Below are 22,096 nucleotides of genomic sequence, written 5' to 3'. Positions count from 1 at the left end.
GACGGGGTGAACACCATAATATCAAAATAACCCACCAAAAATATTCCTGCCCAGGACTTGCCTAAATTTAGGAGTAGTCTAACTCATTAGAAGCCTCCCGGTCTTGCCTGGGATGCCCTCAGGCACCCAGAAATCTGCTAATGTGCATGACAAGGACCTTCTCCATCTTGATAGCTGATGATCCTATATGAACTCTTTTACCCAGGAATTAGGCACAGCCACGCTTAAATCTTCTGCAGTCTGGACTATATTCTGAGCTCTTCTAAGTTTCTCTTGTAAGGTTTGGATGCCCACAGCAAGCACTGGGACTGCTTTGTTCATAAGTTACCCAGCTCAACACCTCCTCAGTGCTAGGGGAGTGAGCTCCCCCTCTTTCCCTGTGCTTCCAATTAATCTCCCTCTTTCCAGGAGCACAGCACAAACAACAAAGGATTAGGTGCTCTGGGCAGGTGAGCTCCTCTTTCACAGCCAGTGCTGAAGTTCTGCCAGGCTGCAGAACAACACAGAAAGAGGAGAAAAGCAATGCAATAAGTCAGAAGCTCTGCAGCCTCTGAACATGCACTCACTGGCAGCAGGGAGGTGCCAGCCCTGCTGCATCCTGTTGTCTAGAACATCATCTCAGCCCACATTTATTTTCAGCTTGTGCTTACTTTCATTGTTACTAAGAGAATTCCCACGCTACCTTACCCACATCTCCCCACACCATAGCCACCAATTTTTTCCTAACATCTACAGAGCAGTTTTCTTAAATTTTGTTTCATCTCCAGCAACATTCAGGCCACTTAAATCCCATAAAAACTAGTCCTGCTTCTTGGTTACCTCCACACAACTGTCTCCATTCCCTGGGGTTGGAAGCTCTTGTTTCCTTTTTGCCAAGAAGATTTCTTCAGGCCCATAGCTGTCAGTAAAACTTTTTCATTGATTAACATAATGAAGTTAAACTAAGAGCAATTAGTCCCAAGATTGGTAATTGTATTTTTTTTTAGACCCATAGAGGGCTTTATGAGCTGCAAGCCTGATTGCTTCTGCCCACAGCCATACCAGCTGGTCTGGAGAACGATGTGTACTTCATCTCACTCCTGTTTGTGATCCCGACAGCTATAGTACAGCTCATCTCAAATACACAATTTTTAACTGTGTTTCATAACTTGATGTGCATTTTTGGGGAGGTGGATGGAAGAGATGGCAAGAGGCAGCTATTATTTTGCCTGGCAGAGAGCAGGTGGAAAGCAGGCCAGCTGCAGGTAGTCAGGGTGGAAAGCTGCTGCTGTGCCATTTTAGAATTGGCAATTTGCAATCGGGAGAGACATTTTTCTGTCCTGCCAGCTGGAGGCTCTTGGCAATGTGGTTATGTTTTTAGAAACTAAACAAATCAATCTTTCTTAGTTTTCTCCAGAGTTCTGGATTTTACCTCATGAGATTTGGTCTAAAGCTTTTTATCCCATCTGACTAACAAAAGACTTATTAAAAATGAAAGAGGACACAAGAAAAATAGGAGGAAGTACAACTGTTCATTTGTATTCAGCAAATCAACTGCTTTGAACATATGAAAACCAAGTGGTTCTGAATTTATTTTCCATTCATGAAATAAACCATTTCACGCTGGCATAATATGGTTACCACTCCAGTTTAAGTCCCTGTAAAGAAGTGCAGGGTTTTGAGTTGTTTTGTAGTACTGTACATAATAATTCTGTGCCTCTTGTCTTTAGTAAGCTTTGATATGTGGTTTGAACTTATGGTATATGACTATTTGTTCAGCAATAGAGCACTAGTTTTGGTTTTCTATTTTTAAAATGTATTTTAATGTCTGCATTGTTTTTCTTGGGAGATTATGCAGACAATGATTTTCTGATTGAGACAGATTGCTAAAAGGCTTAAAGTTTAAACTTATCTTTTGTTTAGCATTGCAGTTTATGAAAAAATTTTAAAGATGGAGACCATTTGTCTTGGTCTTTATTTCAGAGAAAAATTAGCCTTCTAACTTGTACTGTGCATTCTACCTACTGAGGTGTGATTGCAAACCCTTTTTGTCACCTGTCCCACATTTGTACCTCAACACACTGTAGCACCAAGTCAGTAAAGCACATGCAAAAATTTTAGCATATGCTTAAATGGAATTTACTTATTAGAATATGCTCAAGCACATACTTTTATACTAATGTGCTTTATAAGTGCAATGTCCCAAAACATCTACTCTCAGGGCAATTAGGTCATGTAGGTTTATGGAATTTCATGGAAAGGAAAAAATTACAAATTCAGTCTAACCTATTCCCCTGATCTTTTCATTGCCTTCACAAGAATGAAGGAAAGAAGGGTATTTGTAGGATCAAAGCTTGATAAAACTATTTTGCAGATATTACGGTTCAAAAGCTGTTTTTTAGATAACTGTGTTGCTGTCTCCAGACCTCAAAGCCTTTAAAAAAAAAGAATTGAATGATTTTGCATGAATTTGTCACTGAATTAAGAGGTTACTATTTCAAAAAACAGCAACACCCAGCATTTTACCTTTTCAGCTGTGCTGAAAACAGCAGCCACTTCATACTACCATCTATGGTGAAACAAAAGTGAAGAAGCACAGAACCTAAGACTCATTTTAAGTGAAGGTAAGTCATACCCTTGACAGATGGGACCAAACTTTCTAATTCCTCTGACTCTGAGAGCTACTCTTCAAGAACATAATCAAACCTGAGATACAGAATCACAGAATCACTTAGGTTGGATAAGACCTCCAAGTTTATCCAACCAGAAACCTAACACTGCCAAGTCCACCACTAAAACATGTTCCTGTGTGCCACATCTGCAAGTCTTTTAAATATCTCCAGGAATGCAGACACAGCCTGGGTAGCCTGTTCCAATATTTGACAATTCTTTCCACAAAGATTTATTTTCTGATATCCATCCTGGAAAAATCCCAGTGAACACATCAGTTATATGAAGTACTTAGTCTGATTATGATTTGGATAACTGCTCTTTTATTTTTGCTCTTTTCCAATGGAAGCAAAATGTTGCTAATTTCCTTCTCCTGTTTTCATGCAGCCTTCAAACATGAAACAAATGGAGAGAGAGGAGATGAAAAATCAAGCATATATTGTGTCCTCCTTTCTGGATCTTCATGGACCCCAGCAGTGTGATGTGGAAGAAAAACTTGAATCCTCTCCTATAGTTTAAGTTATCAAGTCATCATTGTCAAAAGGAAAATCATTGTCAAAAGGAAAATCTCTTCTAAGTACAATTGCTAAAGATACAGACTTGAATTTTCAGAGCAGAGTGAAATACATACCTTTCACTAAAGGCCTTTTCCATGAGCTTGTTTAAGAAACGACTTCATTGCAAAATGCTGCACCATCTAAAAAAAATATGAGGAACATGATCATGTTGATCTCCTCAAACTTTAGTAAAATTTGGATGATTGAGTATTTTGAGATTTTAATAATACTGTTGCCTTTTCAATGTTATCTGCAGGAAATACCTGCATCTAGGGTTTTTATTCTGACACAGGATGAGAATTGTACTTTTCAGTATTTCAGACAATGAGCTGGTAGTAAAATGGTTTCTGCTCTGCAAGAGGATAGGTAATAAATGCAGCAGCAATTGCACATCAAGTAAATGTGGTATGAAATGTGGTTTAGAGTTCCATGAAACAGATGGTAATGCTTCTTCTCATAATAAGCAGAGAAGCTGTGAATTTGCAGCTTGAATTCAGTGTCCAGGAATAAGACCCAGCAGGGCAAGAGGGAGTTACAATGCTGCAATCACAACCGCTCTGCCAAGTGACTGTGTAGAACAAAACTTGTTTCCATCAACTCTGGGAGAAGCCCCCCACCTTCACAGTGGGCCATAAAGAGAAATCACATATGAGAGGAAAACAGAGGTTAGATAAAAATAGATCAATACTAAATTATCAAAAAAAAAAATTTCTGAGAGCCTAATCTGCTTTTCTAAATCCCTGTTAGAGCCAATGTTTGTAGCCAAGTTGCTGAAGCTCCAGCACTGTGCTGAAGTACTGTGTAATTGCTGGGGGATCTCTTTGCTTCATAGCTGCAGAGCAATATGCATTTATCCTGCTAGTTCTGTCTGGGATGAGAGAGAAACATCTTCTGGGAGATTCTGCCAGAGTGATAAATAACAGAAATAATTTCTAAAACAAAGGAAATTACTGAAATTTGTTATGTTCCAGATAAAGCAAGTCACTGTGCACTATTTTATCTATGACTTCAGCTGCTGAACTAGGACATGGTTTCATGATGTCAGTGCTCTGACTCAGTCCCTGTTGCATCTCCCGACTCAACAGCTCCACAATTTTCTCAAGCACTCTTTAGTGCAGATTTAGGGCTTTAATGGTGGAAATTAATCACAATAAAAAAAGCATTTAGAGTTCTATTAGATCATGCATCTTGAAACAAATCAAGTGGGCTGTATTTACAGGAATAAGGCTTTATGTGTCTGAAAAAAGGCTTATAGAATCTCCAAATCTGAGCTCCACTATGATGCTTCAGGGAAGGAAGTCCATAAGACCTTGGGGCATAGGAACAGAAAAAATAAGCTGACTAGTGAGGCTATATTACCAGTGTATATCAAAATGAGCTGCTAAAATCTCAAAAGCAGGAGGAAAGTTAAAACATCTGATAAGATTCAGAGAGATAAGAAGATGGTTACAAGATGTAAAACATGACTTCCAATGAAAGATTCAAAGGTCAAGCTAGTTTATCAAAAATATGCCAAGAGATGCCTTCTTCAATGCCTGTCCATCTCCACCAGGATCAAAACACGGGTTCTTCAGCTTAGCAGATAAAAGTGTAACTACATGAAATAGCTGGGAGCTGAAAAACTACTCTGATTCAAAAGTAAAATAAAGCTCATTTTTTAGCTGAAAAAATTTTGTGGCTGGAAATATATTTAAGGTGCTCTGTTTCACTGGAAAATTTTAAACTTGGGCTGACAACTATCTAGAAGAGATAATCCATCCAGTTCAAATCAGGGTTAGATGATCTTTGTTGTGAAGAAGATCAATCTTACTGTAAATTAGCTATGGTGCATTTTGAGATAAGAAACTGTGGAGGGAGAAAGTTGAGGAAAGACAAAAAAAAAAGGAAAAAAGAAAAAAAAAGAAAAAACTTTAGTCTCAGGTAGTTTTAGGGCATGGAGAGCTGGCTGAGTCAACAAGAGCTCACACAAGTCCTGTGAAGAGTGGCTGAGGGAGCTGGAATTGTTTAACCTGGAGAAAAGGAGGTTTAGGGGTGACTTTAGCACTATCTGGAACCACCTGAAAGGAGGCTGTAGTCAGGTGAGAGTTGGTCTCTTCTCCCAGGCAACCAGCAACAGGAGAAGAGGACACAGTCTGAGGCTGTGCCAGGGCAGGGGTTAGGTTGAACACTGGGAGCAAGTTCTTCACAGAAAGGGTGATTAGATATTGGAATGGGCTGCCCAGAGAGGAGATGCAGTCACTGTCCCTGGAGGTGTTAAAGAAAAGATTGGGCATGGCACTCAGTGCCGTGGTCTGGTTGACAGGGTGGTGTTGGGTTATAGGTTGGATTCGATGATCTCAAAGGTCTTTTCCAACCTAATTGATTCTGTGATTCTATGATTCTACAATGTACAGGCACTGGACATTTACCTTAGGCAACTAGTCTGTTTTCCCTCTATGGACAGCCAGAGATACAGAATCATGGCTCATTTCCTACTCCAATAGCAGACAGAGGAATTGTCCCATAGGAGTATTATACTCACTGACCACAGATGGAGCCTAACTCATAGGCTTAGACCATCTATCCTGCTTTTGGATGACTTTAAGTGAGATAAATGCTACTCTCTCTTCTCAATACACCATATCAGTGGAATTTTTAGGTTGCACTTTTTTTAGACTAATTTCTTTAAGACAAAGAGAGGGTTTCAATATATTAAAATAATATAGTAGAAACATGAATTATCCTTCACTCCAGGGATAATGTTCTGAGGCATTATCAAATTTAAATGATACAAGGTTTTTATAGCTTCTTGTGCTATTAAGTTACATTTCTTTGTGCAGTGATTCTGGGATGTCTCATTAACTTCAGCAGAGGTGTGCAATGTAGTTAAGACAAAAGTTCTGTGCAACTGTTTTGCCTTAACTTTCTTGAGCATGGTCTTACTTTCCTTGTAAAGAACTGACATTGTCTTCAATGAAAGCTTTCCCTGAGAAAAAAAAAAAAAGAAGCAGGATTTGGCCCTTAGCTATCCTGTGCATCTTAAAAGGAATTTATTCTTTCCCTTCAGTATTGTTAAAAAAGCCTGAGATACAGAAAACATCTTCAATATATGCAGGTCAATGTGGACTAAATAATCAGTTCCATAAATGTGGGAAAGCTGAAATAAATTTTGTTTCTATTTTCAAACCAGGGAAGTGATAAATTAAATTGATCTGCTTGTTTGCAAACAACATTACTAGAGCTAATTTTGAGAGTTCAGGCAATGCCAAGATAGAGGGAAAGAAATGTTTGTTGATCTGTACTCTTTGGAAAGGACATAAGGCAGCTTACCATCTTAATGTGTCTTGCATTCTGACCACGAGGAGGTGACCAGATCTAATACCACTCAAAAAGTGCCATAGCCTGGTTTTTGGCACTTTTTATTTTTTTAATTTTTCCTTTCTGAAATTAGGAAATCTTTTACTTTAAAGTGATTGGTTTCAATCTAGTCAGTTTGTCTAAATAAATGAGTCAGTGCTGCCTTTTGACTCTTCTTGATTGCCTATGTGAAAGGAATTCTTGCCTAAGGTCCATTTCCAAAGGGAGGGAAGCCAACAAGGGTTGGTACAGTATGGAAGCCAATAACTATATGTATTTGGAAACAGCACTCTTGGCCACTGGTCTGTTTTCTTCCTGTTACCTTCCTTCAGTGTTGCCACAATAGAAAGCACAGAACACTTGTTTTAAAAAGGAATAAAATTACCTTCAAAGAATTGTTTGTGACTTACCCATCTTGCCTGGCCTAATGTTGTACAATATATGTTTTGCACTGACTTCCTCAGTTACTGCAGATGGGTCAGTGTACCCAGCCTCAACCTCTTAAAATCATGGGTGTTCTATTTTATCTGTGTCAGATTTCATGTTAACTTCACTGGAATCTGATTTTTGTCTTTCCATGGAGGCAGCTGAAGTGGAAACTGTGTCATAGAACGAGCAAGGGCAGCCAAACACCAGAACGGAACAAGAGCCTGTGTGAAGAAAATTTATTTAGGATGAGCATTTAAATATCTGCCATGTGTTTTTATATTTAGAGTTAACACTACTGTGCATTTGGAAGAGGAGGCAGCAAACCTGATGCTAAATAACAAAGCCCTTTGTTTCTGCAATAACAATTCTCACTGTGTACTAAAGTAACTGATAGTTGTGTAAAGCATCAACTATGAAGTTTAAATATTTATAAAATATCATTTTGGAAATGTGGCTGGTGGCTCCATATCTAGCTCCTAAAGTCAGTACAGAACTGGAAACAAGAATGTAGCTACTTCATTATGTGCAAATAACAATGTATTCACACACAAGTTATAGCACTTACCTTTTCAGTTTATAAATAATTTCCCCACAGTTGACAAATAAATTATTTAATTATTGAGGAAATTACATTTTTTTTCTAAGAACCTTAGAGCACTTTTGTCAGCAAGTTATTTATGTCCTGTACAACTTCATTGTTTAAATAACATTGCCTTATTGAATTCCTAACAACTGCATTCATTCTCGTAAGATCCATTCATTCCTGTAAGATCTATATTTATTTTAACTATCCTTCATAACAGCAGTCATCTTTTTTTGGTCCTTTTTTAGATTTTTTTTTTACTTTTAAATTTATTATCCTTTTTTAAGAGAAAAAAAAAATTGGATTGATATTGTTTCACTCTGCTACCAAAGGCTATAGGCTCAGATCCCCTTGGTACTTAGTGGATGCTTCTGTTTATCTCAGACTGGAACTGGACAATAGATTTTGTGTGACTTTTTGTGCCAAGGCAGAGGGACTTGGATTTCTGAACTAAATATTAGCCAGGGAGGAGTACTGGCAAGGAAATATCCATTGTAGAAGTTGCGAGCAATGGGTCACTTTCATACTAATCAAAATAAGTGCTGTCATTGTGGACGTGAGGGAGAATCTAAGTATGGCTTCACTGTGACTGACCTACATTTTTTAGGAGCCTATCTGGCCTATTTGCCAGGTGTTATTTCAGAAGCATCTTTTAACTATCTTCAGATATCAGATCTACAGGTTCTGATATGATATCACTCTCAGAGAAGATCTGCTTTCATCTTGGAAGGTTAATTTGTTTACTTTCCATGTATTGTTACTGGGGCTTGTTTAGCCTTTCTTTGCAAGGTTAAAGAGCTCTCAGGTATTTTTTCTATACCTATGTACCTACTACTCAGCCACATATTCAGTGGTGAAATACAGCCTTGTCCAGATCTCTGGAAAACCTATGACCTTAAAATGTGAAATTAAATCAGCTCTAACCATTTATCTGTGCAAAAGTAAAATCATTTTTGTCTTTTTACACGTTTCATGTATTTTTTCCCTAGATAGATATGTTAAGAACTATTTTGGATTTTGCAGCAGTATCACGAGTGATTATTCTCATTCACACTGGAAGTACTTTTATAACAACACTGGGTTTTGCTCCAGATAAGCTCACGTGCACTTGTGTGACATTGCAAAGCTGACACAGTTTTCTGCTTTTAGTTCCTGAGATAACAGTTTTGCAACTAGCTCAACTGTATTTTCATGAACTGCAATGCTCTAGAAATCCCTGGCCTTGGGACACTTTTTCCCCCTCATCCAGCCACATCTGTGTTCTCGGTTCTCATGAACCATGTTTTCAGGGTTTAAAACAGATTTCGTTGGACTGAGACAGTTAATAAAATGGTTCAGATTACACTGAAAGTATGACTAGCTCTCTTTACTATTTGTTAATTCACTAATCCCTATGCCACTTGAAACTGGTTGGGCAAATATTATGGAGCTTCAAGAGAGTTAAAACTGATGATAATCTCATCCCATCTAGTTTGAGTAATCCTGGACACGCTGTTAGCAGCAATGATGTTCCATGGGAATGCTATGGCAACATCAAAATGTTGGCTGTCTAGCAGGCTTACTGCATCCTGTGCATGATCCGTGAATAAACAGAGGAATTTAGTTCCTGGAGTGTCAGTCTGGCACATTTCACAAGCACTACATTCACTTACCAAAAAAAAGTCAGCCAGTCATACAGAGAAAGTGCTATAGTGACTGAGTGATAAATCTCCTGCTGCTAACCCTTGTATATACCAACTCTAAGAAGGTAAAAATAGATCATCCATGGCTTAATTCCAACAGGAAATATGCTCTCCCTCAATTTGTTTATTATTTTTGTTCCCAGATGCTCTTTGCTCATACTATTTTTTTTTTTTTTTGGTCAGTGCATCTTCTTCCTAGACTCTGGACATATAAGCATGCTTACTTTCACTTAGATGTGATCTTCCTCTGAACCAAAGGCTGGAGATAAGGTCACTTGGAGTGAAGTACTAAGTTTGATCTAAAAAGCCCAAAAGGGATATTAGTCCAGGGTTCAGTGCATAGGAACATGTTCCTACTGTTTCTAGTCTGCTGCAAATGAGAGCACAACGCTGTGTTTGCACTCGGTTCTGTCATGCAGTGATCTCCAGCTCCTCAAAATAAATATAAGCTTTATGCCCACCTATTACTCTCTTTCCCCATGTATCTTGAAAAAAGGAAATGCAAGGACATTATAGGATTATGCAGCTTTTTTAGATGGCACCTACAATCAACAAGATGGAGTAGGGTAGACCTTACTCCATTAAGACCTCAAGCTCCCTAGACACAGATCCCATACTTGGAAAGACTTACTAAGAAGAGACCAAAGAATTAAAGAATGGTTTGGATCAGAATGAACCCTAAAGATATTTGGATCAGAATGGACCCTAAAGATATTTGGATCAGAATGGACCCTAAAGATATCTGTTTCCAACTCCCCTGCTGTGGGCAAGGCTATCTTTCACTAGACAAAGCCCCATCCAACCTGATCTTGAAAACTTCCATGGATGGGACACCCACAGTTAGTGTGGGCAACCTGTTCCAGTGCTTCAGCACCCTAACACCCTAACAGTGAAGTGTTTTTTCCTAATGTCTAACCTAAATCTTCTCTCTTTCAGTTTAGAACCATTACCCCTCATTCTATCACTGCACTGCCCAAGCCCATCCCCATCTTTCCTGTATGCCCTAAGGCTGCTGTAAGGTCTCCCCAGACACTTCCAGATGTTTTTGTGAGACTTAAAATCTTGACTGAAACTGTCCAGGGAAGTTTCTCTGCAAATTATTCTCATGGTTTACCACCATTCCCATTAAAATATTTCTATCTTCAATCCAGTTTTCTTTCTTCTAGTTTTTTGAGCTTGTATAAAATCAAGCTGTCTTTCTATGGCCCACTGTCTGTTTAGTTTTTTACTCCATGAAGGTGAACATCATTCCTAAAAATTCTCTTTGGTAGACATAGGTGGACTTCCCTGAACTGTATACAACTGAAGTGTGTTCAAAACTGATAGCATCTGAACCAACTGCTATCCCACTGAGGAGGGAAACCCTAGCGTTTGCTAAAAATGGCTTAATAAAATACATCAGCTCCACACTCAGAGACAGTCAAATAAAATTTAAAATAAAACAGCTGCTAGGAAATTTTAGGAAAGACATACACAACTAAAGGAAAAATACCCTCTTGCTCCTATGGGATGGGTTGGATGAGTAGGCAGGGGCTACTCCTAAAAATGGCAAAGACAGTTTCGGGAGGATGCATTGTACGTCTCCAGAAACAGGAAAAAGTGGGCTGGCATTACTTGCTGTCTCTTCCAAACCATGAAGTCTATATCTGAAATTAATATGAACTAGGATCAAAACCAACAAAAAGAGGTGATTCTTCATGAAACAGTACATGAGTGACTCTCCTTGTCAAAGAAAATGAATGAAACTGCAGATGCAACATTACAGGGGTTCAGGAGAAAAGGGGACAAGTAAATCTTAGCCCACTGACAATAGGCCGGCTTGCATCCTCTGCCAAAGCCAGTGTTGCCATTATGATGTTTGATCCCTTCCTCACCTTTATAGGAGAGATGAGTTTAAACTGGAAACAAGTGATTTCAGTATCCTGTTTGAAGAAGACCTTATTTATTTACTCTTTCTTGTTGTTCTGACCTTCAGTTAATACCTTTGGATAAAAGCTGACATATAAAACTAACCTTAAGACAGAAACAACATCGTGATCATGAATGCCAAATTTCTGCATTAGAACAAGCTGATGAAAGTGTCTTAAAGGTTAATGAAGCTTAAGGAAATAAAGCTGCAACTTTTAAAACTGATTTAAAAGAGTAACTTATATGTACAAAGGTGGTTTAAATTCAAAAACCTCCCAGCACAACATGCTCAAGCATTATTTTTGTTGAACAAAACAATGAAAACTCATCTCTGCACATGTTTAAAGATTGTATTTTAATCACAGACTGAAACAGAATGATTTACAAAACTGATGGTTAGATTTAAAACCAACCACTACACCTTTCTGTGGGAATATTCCCCCCACACCCTAGCAGATTAGGGATTCAAGTGAAGAACAGAGCTGTTCACGTTTGCCTTTGGGACTGAAGAGTGACTTCCAGGATGATGGCTGATGCTGCAAGAATTCACGTAAGATGCTTTTCAATGCATTTAATTTACCCAGCTGAAAGTGGCTTCTTCTAGGGAAGCCTGCTGGCTTCATCAGAAATCCCAACCATCTTGCAGCTTTCTGTCCAGAGCCTTCTCTGCAGCTCCTCATCATATGCTACGTCAGCCGATTTTGTCCTTTCCTCATTGTAAAGGTAGCAGCCACCAGCTCCTTCCATCTCAGGCGATACTGCTGCATAGATGGTTGTAGAGGCTCCTTCCTCTGGGGTCTGCAGAAACAAAAAAAGCCCAAATCCAAGTGAGGCAGGTACAGCAGAAGAATTATATTACCACCATAGGAACTTATCACTGGCAATCTTCCCTAATTTTGCTTTACACTTCTGGTCCTTATGCAAACCCGAAGCTTGTAATAATAAAAAAATGATTTATTCAACTGGCAGACTCCATTTCTTCAATGGTGCTATTTTAAGATAGCTTAAAGCCAGAACAGATATATGGAAAACTCCAGTCTATTTTTTCAAGAGTTAGTCAGATGGAGCATACAAAATAATTGATTTAGCTTTCACAGTTAGAGCTAATAAACCCAAAAGCAAGCACAAATATTAAAATCCTAGTTTAATTATTCATTTTGCAAGGATGAAAGGGTCTGTGCTTTGCCTTAAGAAGATGAAGGCTATGCTGTACATGCAATGTGTTCATTGTAACAACAATTGTGACATGAGCAAAGGATCATGGAAACCATGACAGCAAATTAAGATTCTGCAGTTCAGTCCAAGCAGGCAGGTAAATGAGGGAACTACATTTTAGACACAGCATAGTTATCAGGGTTCTGCTCTGTCATAAAGCAAAATGGTGAACGATTTATAATGTCTGATATACCATGAGTATTAAATGAAAATGATTAAATCAATAGCTTAGAATGATAACTCCTTTCATCCTGAGAATATGCAAAAATTTTACATTCTGCATTCAGAAGGATCACACAGCTATCCCTGAAATTATTTCCATGACATTTTTATTCTAATTAAAGGACATATTTAAAACACAACATTTGATATGCTTTGCCTTTATCAGTGATATAATTATGATCAATGCCTGCTAGATAATAATGCTAATAATAATTTTGCAATCCTTACAGTCATAATCTGAGGCATTAACAGTACTGATGCTGCTCAGAGCTTTGTCTGCAGCCCCTGACAGGATGCCTTTTCCTGAAGAACTCACTTGATGAATGAGACAATAGTGAATAGGTTACTCATTGCCTTATAAAAACTAATAAATCTAAGTAATTGGAAGCTTTTTGTTATGTTTGTTTTTTTTTTAAGAAAGCTATTGTACTATGCTGTTCTGTCTAAAATCACTTAAAAATGCTCATTTACCTTGGCTTAGTACTTTATTGCTATTTCACCCTTCTTTATCCTATGGAAAATAGTGCTATTCATACCCAGTATATTATGTAAATAACACAACGGGTCTGCACAATTCTTTGCTCATAGAGAGGCTAACATAATGATCAACTATGAACAGCAGTATAAAATATCTTGATATTGTAAAGTAGCAGAACAATGATGAACATGAGCATTCCTATTTTTATACAACTTTTTCTGGATGACAGAGAATAACTGAAAGTTTTTTTTACGTACTCTTGTGCTCTACTTAAAAAAAAGTAGTGACACAGACAAACCATTACTTCATGCGATGGTTCACTGGACTTTATGTTCCTGCATTTAACAGCTCTCCAGCACAAACAGGCATAAATGTCAATATCATGACTCCCAAATCTTAATGACAACAGCTCAAGACTAAAATGCTTTAGAAAAATTGTCTGTGGGCGGAATTTGTGTGATTATGTTCTTATGAGTAGGGCTCTCTACCACCTCAGAGACTGTTCTTTATGGATGTTGTTACAGCATCAGAAATACCAGGCTGCCTCTGCTGATTCAATGGTATGGTTCTCCGGGGATATGCCGAATTTTTCAAGATTTTTAGTTTTGATGATATGCCAGTTAAGTTCCCAACCAGAGGAGATCTATACCAAGAGGGTGGTCAAATACTGGAGCCGCCTTTCTAGAGAGGTGGTTGGTACATGCCACGCTTGTCAATGGCATTTGAACAGGCATTTCAACAATGCCTTTAAGATCATGCTTTATCATTTGGTCAGTCATGAGCTGATCACTGCTGTTTTAGGTCCCTTTCAACTGAAATAGTCTATTCTATTATCTTCTATTCAAAATTATATCAAATATTTCAAATAAAGGTTATGCGCTGGTTGTAAGTGCTTATATGCCCACACTGTAACTTATAAGCACAGCAACACTGACCATGCATTAAAGTCAGCTTGTGGAACTTTTCATATGATTTATTTTGCTCCTCCCATCCACCATATGCAATATGCTGAATTGAAATGTGCTAAATTCCTATTTAGCTCTACCACCTGATGCTAGAAGCAATTATCTAAACATACAAGGAAAAAACCCAACTAGACTATATTAAGGAATTAGCCATCATTTGAAGCATCCAAGGCCAGGTTGGATGAAGCTCTAGCAGCCTGGCCTAGTGGAAGACCTCTCTCTCCGTGGAAGGAGGGTTGGAACTAGTTGGACTTCAAAGTGTCTTCCAAACCAAGCCTTTCTATGATTCTAGATATTATGGAAATGTAATAAGGAAAACAAGTTTTTTAGTGCCACAGAGAGTGAGATGCTTCTGTATGACTAATGAATTGTCTTATTCTATCTTCTGAGTGCTTAATTAATGATTAAAGTTTTATTTTCCCTTTCTTTACAATCTCTTCATTGTTTTGCCAGGTTTTCTGTTTTAGTGAAAGTAAAAATGAAACCCTGCACCAGGAGTGCCCTGACTTTCCTGCTGGGAGTTTGACCTATTTGTTTTGAGAGGCTGCCTGGTCCATGCCTACTACGGCAGCAACTGCACATCCACACACACAGTCGAGATTCTTTCTGGGAAAGCGTTGGGTCTACTACACACCCCAAAATCAACCGCAACAAACAAGGACACACAGACACACATCTTGTCTGTGCCCCAGTGCCTGAGGACCTCTTGGGAAGGACGAAGCTGGCAACAGGCTGCAGCCACTGGGGCAATTAATGTGTGTCTGGACAAGGATCAGGATGAATTGTTCCAGCAGTGGCAGACTCACTCCTGGTTGCCAACTTTCCTTTGAAGAGCTTTTCCATAGATTTTCTTTTACTGCATGATAGGCCATCAAAAGATGAGGAGAAACCACAAAGCCCTTGGAAAAGAAAATGGCAACAAACAGGAGACTACTGTCAAAGAAACACATCTGACCCACCCTTTGATGCCAGTGGCTCTCTAGGAAGGAGAGCACCTGATAAAGGACCAGAGAAATCACCGGCCAATGGACAAATATGTTGACCTATAAAACCCCAGGATGTTTGTCATGATGCTCTATACAAACATACAATGAAAAAACTCCAACTGAACTACACTAAGGAATTAGCCATCACTTGAAGTTTTCAAGGCCAGGTTGGGTGCAGCTCCGAGCAACCTGGTCTAGTGGAAGACATCTCTTTCCATGGCAGGGGGGTGAACTAGATGGACTATAAAGTCTCTTCATGAAATACTATACCAAGAGTTACAGGTAGACAGGAAGTAACAGCAAGTATAATTCTAATCACAGGGAAGGATTCTCTACACATTGTCAGTGTAAAAAAGCCTTAAAAACAATAAAAAATAGTATTTGTATATGCAGAATCAGTAACATCTTGTTTATTAATTGACTGGACTTGTCCTAAGAGAAAGGGTGTGCCTATAAATTGCACAATGATTCTTCACTTTTCAGTGGCCAACTTATTGGTGTTTAATTTTTTTAATTGGATTTTTGTTTAGAAACTGTTATTAGTATCCAAGGAATTGTAATTAATGCCTCTGTAATATACAAATAAAACTGATTTCTGCTTAACTTCTTCCTAATGAAATTCTGAACCTGTATTTCCCTTTGCTTGTTATAGTATTGATCACAATTTTTATTTTCTTTTTCAATTAACTTTATGTTTGTCTTCAACAGTAAATAAATATCTGATTGAATGTACACATCTTTGCTCCTTAGATGTATCAGCTGTGGAAGAAGAGATAAGATAGCCTGTGACCGGCTTACTTAAGCAAAATGTAGCCTACATACATAAAATGACATTATTTTGGCACTATCTATTCCCAAAGAAAAAGCCTTTTTCTTTTTACAGAAGCTCTGATATTTCTTTTTTTTTTCCTTAAATATTCATCAATTATAACTCATCGACAAAGAATAATCGTCCCTCAGTATGAAATGGAATATTCTGCTCTAGGAAAACTGGGACAAGTGCTAAGAGGGTTTGTATTTCAGTTTTGCTTTTTTAGGACTTGCTAGTTCATGCATTTTGATTAATGCAATTTTTAAGGACATATAATTTTGTCAATACTACATGCTAATTCTTGCAAAATGTGCTAGCTGACAACAGTCAGTTAGTTCCTACAGCCATGACACCATTAAATGCTAAATCCTTTCCATTTGTCTAAAAGCAGGAGCAACAGCTTAACTCTTTAGAAATCATGTGTCTGCATCAGTAATACGTGATGGCTTTGTGGTGCTTTCCATCATAATCCATGTACTCATTCACTTCCATCTTCACCTGAATTCATAACTCAGAGTCCTGGCTAGACAGTGTGTTAGGCTCATCAGAAACCACAGAAAACTAGACAGGAAAAAGTTTAATAAGCTCCTATAATTCCTCCTCTGTAATCCCTTCATTTTCTCAGTACCATTTGCAGCATCTACCAACTAACAGTGACAACTGTTCTATGTGTCTCAAACACTGTGACAAATAGCCTGAATGGACAGCCTGCATATTCTTGGATTTGTACTGGCTAACAGAGTTGGACACAGGATTGAAAGAGCAGCAGTGATACAAGCCATGGTATCAGGGGACTTATGATTTCGGGATAGCTTCCCCTCATCCCACTCAATCAGAAAATTGTACTTGATTTGTATTTCATGAATTCAGGATTCTGCCATCTCAAGAGATTATAGGAGAGAAGGTTGGGTGCAGAGGACACAGCTGCTGGAACAATCAGTCACTGACATCACAGCTGAGTGCTGAGAGACCTGAACAAGGGGGTCAGAGAGATATGCACACAGGACTGCCTGGTAAGCTGGAAGATCACTTAATGATGAGAAAAAAAAACTGTTAAAACACCTTTATCCCTATAATTTGTGCTGCAGAATACATCAAGTATTGATGGAATAACCCACATCAGCAACATTAGGTAGACATTAGGAACTTTCATCAAAAGTGGGCTTATAACACTGGTCCTAGCTCATGTACCATTCATTAAGTCATGCACTTTTCAGTTCACGTGAGAAATCTACTCATAAACTGATGAGTTAAATGAGCTTGCAGATGTTTTTTTGGTTTGATTTTGGTTTTGCCACAGGTGTTCATGGTGTTTGCTCTGTGGCTTCACTTTTTTAAAAGAGTGAGTTCCATCAGGCCTTTCCTGGAGTGGGTAACAAATTCCCTGGTCCAGGTAGGAAAACACAGAAAGCACTGAACAAACAGGCCGTCTTCTAGGCATCAGTACTGGGCACCTTTGCCTATGTTCCTTCACCTTTCTCAATCATAATTATTCTGGTAATATTTTCTTAAATGCTGGTATATTACTGACTTGCTTCTGTACTGAAAAATTCCATATATGCAGAGTGTCCTTCTTTTTCTGTCTTCCTTCAGGAATGACAATGATCATCTTGTATCATCTGTGATACCTGAGCAGTACTATGCAGATACACTGTAGCGATCAGCAACAATGAGAACATGAAATTGCTCTTACTTGGTACAGCAAAGTCTTTCATCTACTCGGTGGCAACTAATGGAGGGGTGACACCCAGTCACCCTCAATGCACTGCTAGACTCTCAAGAACAAAGGCAAACGCAGAACATGAAATAGATTGAAAAATTTCAGAAACAGAGGAGCTGGGATTGTGATCCCATGAATATTAAAGCAAATAAGCTTGTGAGAAGAAAATTACCTGTGTTCTAGGGTGCACTGACTACTATGATCTGTGAGCCACTGAATCATTTCAAAGCCAGGTGTCTTGGGAAGACACCAGGTTACTTTCTGGTGCAAGAGTCCAGGGTGAAATAACAACAGCTGCTGTAGAGCCACGGCCTCCAGGTGAACACAGGGGCTGTGTGCGTTCAGTGTGCATTGTGTACCTTGCACTGTCTAGACCTCCTAATGCGATTGTTGCTTTGAAAATTCCAGACAAAAAGTAATCTATTGAAATACTGAGTATGAAAACAAAGGCTAGAAAGGAAACCACGACACAAGTGTATGGACGTGTTCAGCCACCTTTGATCAATAGGGCTGCAGCAGCTGACTTTATGTCCTGGTGAGACCAGTGGCCAGGACCAATTGTCAGGTCCCTGGGAAGCCAAAGCTGCCAGACAAGTGTGGCAGCACAGCTTTTCAGCAATCTCTGCCTTCACTCAAAATCCCTGGTTTCCATCTGCAGTCTCTCTTTCCTTCTATTCTTTCATATGTAGCTTGCTATTATGCTATTTCTATCCAATTTCTGCCTTGATAATAGACTAGAAAGAGATATTTTATTGAATATAGTTCTCCCTAGATACCCAGTCAGCACAACCAAATTAATTTCTCTTCAATCCCCAACTTGTGACAATGAGAATTCTTTAATAAATTCACTCCATAATAAAATTATTCAGATTTTGTCTTTGAAAGAAATAGCAGAAATGGTTCAGTTAAAGCATGAAGCCTTTCTCCTGACAATGTTGTAGCCACAGAGAAATAATTTCTCAATCAAAGTTATAAATATATAATAAAAGATGAAACTCTGATGAATTAGGAACACAAAGCAATTTTCACACTAAAAATGAATCAAAATTTGGAAAGAAAGGAGCTTTTACAATCTGAATAATTCATGACTATTCAGGGAAAAAGGGAAGTTTTCCCTGAGCACAAAGATACTGAAAGTACAGAAGCAGAGGCAGCTGGCAAACAGACACAGAGAGTATCAAATCCCAAATCTCCTTTTCTTTTGAAAGCAACTTTTCTGGAACGACCTTTAAAAAAAATATCAGGTACACAGAGAGACTGGGAAGTCCCATCTTATCTTCACATCAGCCCCTGCATTGGTGGCTGGGATGCCTGTAGATAAGGCAAGCTATGGAAGAAAGGAACTGTCCTGAAAAGACCGTCAGGGTCAGCCTGATGCTCAGGGAACACAAGAAGCAGGCACGTGCCCAGATCCAAATGCCTCATTTCCCATGAATCTTTTGATGGAGTTGGCAGTAGAAGGTTTTAATTGGTTTTGTGTCAGAGATATGCCTTCTGAGAAATCTGTTTTGTTGAAAAATGGCCAAATAGCTCTATGGGGTGAGTCTGGTTGCGGATTCAGAACATGAGCAAAGTTTCACTGAGGAAGGCAGCTGCCATAACTCTGAGCCCTCTTCTTCTAAAGCAGCTACTTCAGGCTAAGGTGTGTTGCTTTTGGCTAGCAGAGTTAATTTTCTTCACAGTGGCTGGTATAGGGCTGTATTTTGGATTTGTGCTGAACACAGAGTTGATAATGTAGAGATATTTCTGTTATTGCTGAGCTGGGCTTACAAAGAGCCAAGGCCTTTTCTGCTTTTTATTGCCATGCTGGCAAGGAATTTGGGGGTGTGTGGGAGGCTGGGAGGAGTCACAGATGGGACAGGTGATCCCAAGTGACCAAAGAGGTATTCCAAACAATATGACATCATGTTCAGGATAAAAAGTGGGGGGAAAATGATGGGGGATATTTGGAGCGATAGCGTTTATCTTCCCAAGTCACCATCGTGTGTGATGAGGCCCTGCTCTCCCAGAGATGGCTGTCTGCTCACAGGAAACAGAGAATTAATTCCTTGTTTTCCTTTGCCTGTGTGCATGGTTTTTGTTTTCCTTATTAAATTGTTTTTATCTCAACCCACAAGTTATTAAGGGGTCTCTTACCCCTTGTATTCTCTCCTCAGTCCCACTGCTTAGGAGTGAGTGAGCTGCTGCATGGGGCCTGGTTGCTGGCTGGTGTTAAATCACAACAGGACATCATGGGTCATGTCAAATAACATGAGATACTCGAGTTCTCAGGCAGCTGAATGAAGCTGTGTTGAAGAAATCTCCATTGTTTTCAAGGAACAGCTCCAACAGTGAACTCACTTGTAGGCATTATAAATAATAATAAGTATTTATATTATAAATAATAATATATAAAAAATAAAATTATATTTGTATCTTAATTTCAAACTGAATGTCTCTCCGGTTAGAAATGCAATATAATGTTGGTTATGTGAGCAGGACTGTTTGTGGATTCACACTTTGCATTTTCTAAGATAGTGGATAGAGCACTAAAAGAACAATGTTCACTTTTAAGCAATTTTGAATAGAAACAAGAACCCAACTTTACATGAGTGAATTTGAGCGGGGACTTGAAACTTTGGGTCAAAGTCATTAATCATGACTGAGTCCTTTATTCATTATGTCAAGTGCATTGAGGAATATTACTTTGCCTGGAGGCTGATCCCTAAGCTTGCTCTGCAGCAGGCAGCAATGTCTTCAAAGTCAGAACAGAGATATCGCTGCAGCCACTGAAATCACTTTGCACTTGTTACCTCGCTCAGCTCAGTAAATGTATGCAAAATTTGACAGATAGGAGCCTGCTGCCCCAGACATTGCATAAACATCCAACCAGAGACACTCACTTGCTGAAACTCCAGTCTCTAGGAAATAAGACAGGCAATAATAGGCAGAGAGAGATGAAAAAGTACATGTACTTCACAAAATCCTGAAGCCTGTTCTGTGAGCATAACACTCTGTCTGGTTAATGAGCTCTCTGGAAACCAGGTGATGTCCTGCAGCTACCTATTGCTGAGGATGCCTGAGTTAAATCACTGAGAATTGTCCTGGATCCTCACTTAATCTGGAATTTTCTGCAACACTTCCATTCAGAGACCCACAAGATATTTATTGAAGCAAATGTACAGGTTAGAAGAGATGAGGAAAGAATGAGTCTCTGAAATCCTAATCCTGATGCCTCGTGCACTAGGCTGTAACTCCTGTGTTTGTACAGGAAAACACATCATTTATTTGTTTACTTCCAGCTTAAAATTTCAATGCCTTATCTTACACGAGTACATAGGCCAGCCTTAGATTCTTGAATTCTTTTAAAGAAGAAAGATCTTGGCAATCAAAACAACACAGCAAAGCACACAAAGAAGTATTTGTGTCTGAGGTGGCAGCTGCATTTTTAGCAGCCTCAGAGAATAGGAGACACAGCAAGGTTCAAGGTGCTGAAGACGATGCTCCTGAGTGCATATACCTCTGAACAATTTATTACCTGCCTGCTCATGCAAAGTAAAACATATTTGCTGGCTTTTGGTGAAAACATAAGACTTCTGAAATATTATATACAGGAACTTCTGACTTGTTTGTCTCTACTTTTTTTTACTTACTGTTTACTATTTGAGAAGCCACGTATCTTTTTTTCCCTTGTTAGAAAATAGAAACTGAAACATCTCCCACTTCATAACTTTCTCATAATGACTGTTATTTATTTTTTTAAATTATTATAAAAACTCAGGATGGGCATGGAACTCCTAAATATTTAAAAGAAAACCACAATATAGAAAGCCTTTAGGAACTATGATGAGATCAAAAAGCAAGAAGACTGTACAGAGCACAGACAAAATGAAATAACCCAAAATTACATAAGCCAGCAGCTATTTCACAGCCTCTTCTGTTCTAAATTGCTACAACCCCCATTTTGCACCCCAAACAGCAGCAGGACTATTTCCAGCTGTGGGCTCAGCCAGGTGGAAGAGGGCTGGAAGGGGGTGGCTGCCAGCCTCAGTTTTCTACCTTTCCTGTTGGAAACACCTCCTGAAAACAGACAGTGAAGATGTGAAAGTGCAAATCCTTTCCTGGATCACCAAGTAAGCTCAGCAGAGAACACTTCTTCTCCGGGACTCAGGCAGGCCATAACTCTGCACTGCCAAAGACGAGGACCAGAACTAGTGAGGTGCAGAAACTAACTCAAAATGACTATAGGGTGCTACATCTACGCATTAATAGCAAGCAAGATGAAAATATGTCTGGGAAGATGGGAGAGATGAAAGCAAAAGTACACTTTTCCCCAATTTTCTTAGCTCTACATTGCAGTGGCATGCTAGCTGGGCTGTAGTGCGTCCTGCTGATGGGTCTGCTCCACACAAAGCTCCTGCATGGAAAAAGACCTTCACCTTGCAGTGCTCATCCTCACCTTGGGTCTCAGCCTTTGTCTCCTTGTCCCTGAGCTGCCAGGAAGAAAGGAGTTTAAAGTAGGTCACCAAATACCATTGTTGCAGTTCAATCCTAGCTGGCAATTAAGCCACTTACT

The 22,096-nt window shown here is 39.0% G+C and overlaps 1 protein-coding gene across 1 annotated transcript in view; it reads right to left on the bottom strand.

Annotated features, from left to right (window-relative positions):
• Positions 1 to 11,480: 11,480 nt before the first annotated feature.
• DHRSX (dehydrogenase/reductase X-linked) overlaps positions 11,481 to 22,096 on the bottom strand; it is a 164,384-nt gene continuing 153,768 nt past the window's right edge. Inside the window, exon 7 of the mRNA XM_038156179.1 lies at positions 11,481 to 11,942. Within this exon, the coding sequence (XP_038012107.1) occupies positions 11,745 to 11,942 (198 nt within the window). The 3' untranslated portion in view covers positions 11,481 to 11,744. The remainder of the gene's footprint in view (positions 11,943 to 22,096) is intronic.

This window comes from Motacilla alba, chromosome 1 (assembly GCF_015832195.1).
Source record: "Motacilla alba alba isolate MOTALB_02 chromosome 1, Motacilla_alba_V1.0_pri, whole genome shotgun sequence".
Classification (NCBI taxonomy): Eukaryota; Metazoa; Chordata; class Aves; order Passeriformes; family Motacillidae; genus Motacilla; species Motacilla alba.
Note: the sequence above shows the minus strand (reverse complement) of the source record. Positions and strands in the feature narration are given on the sequence as shown.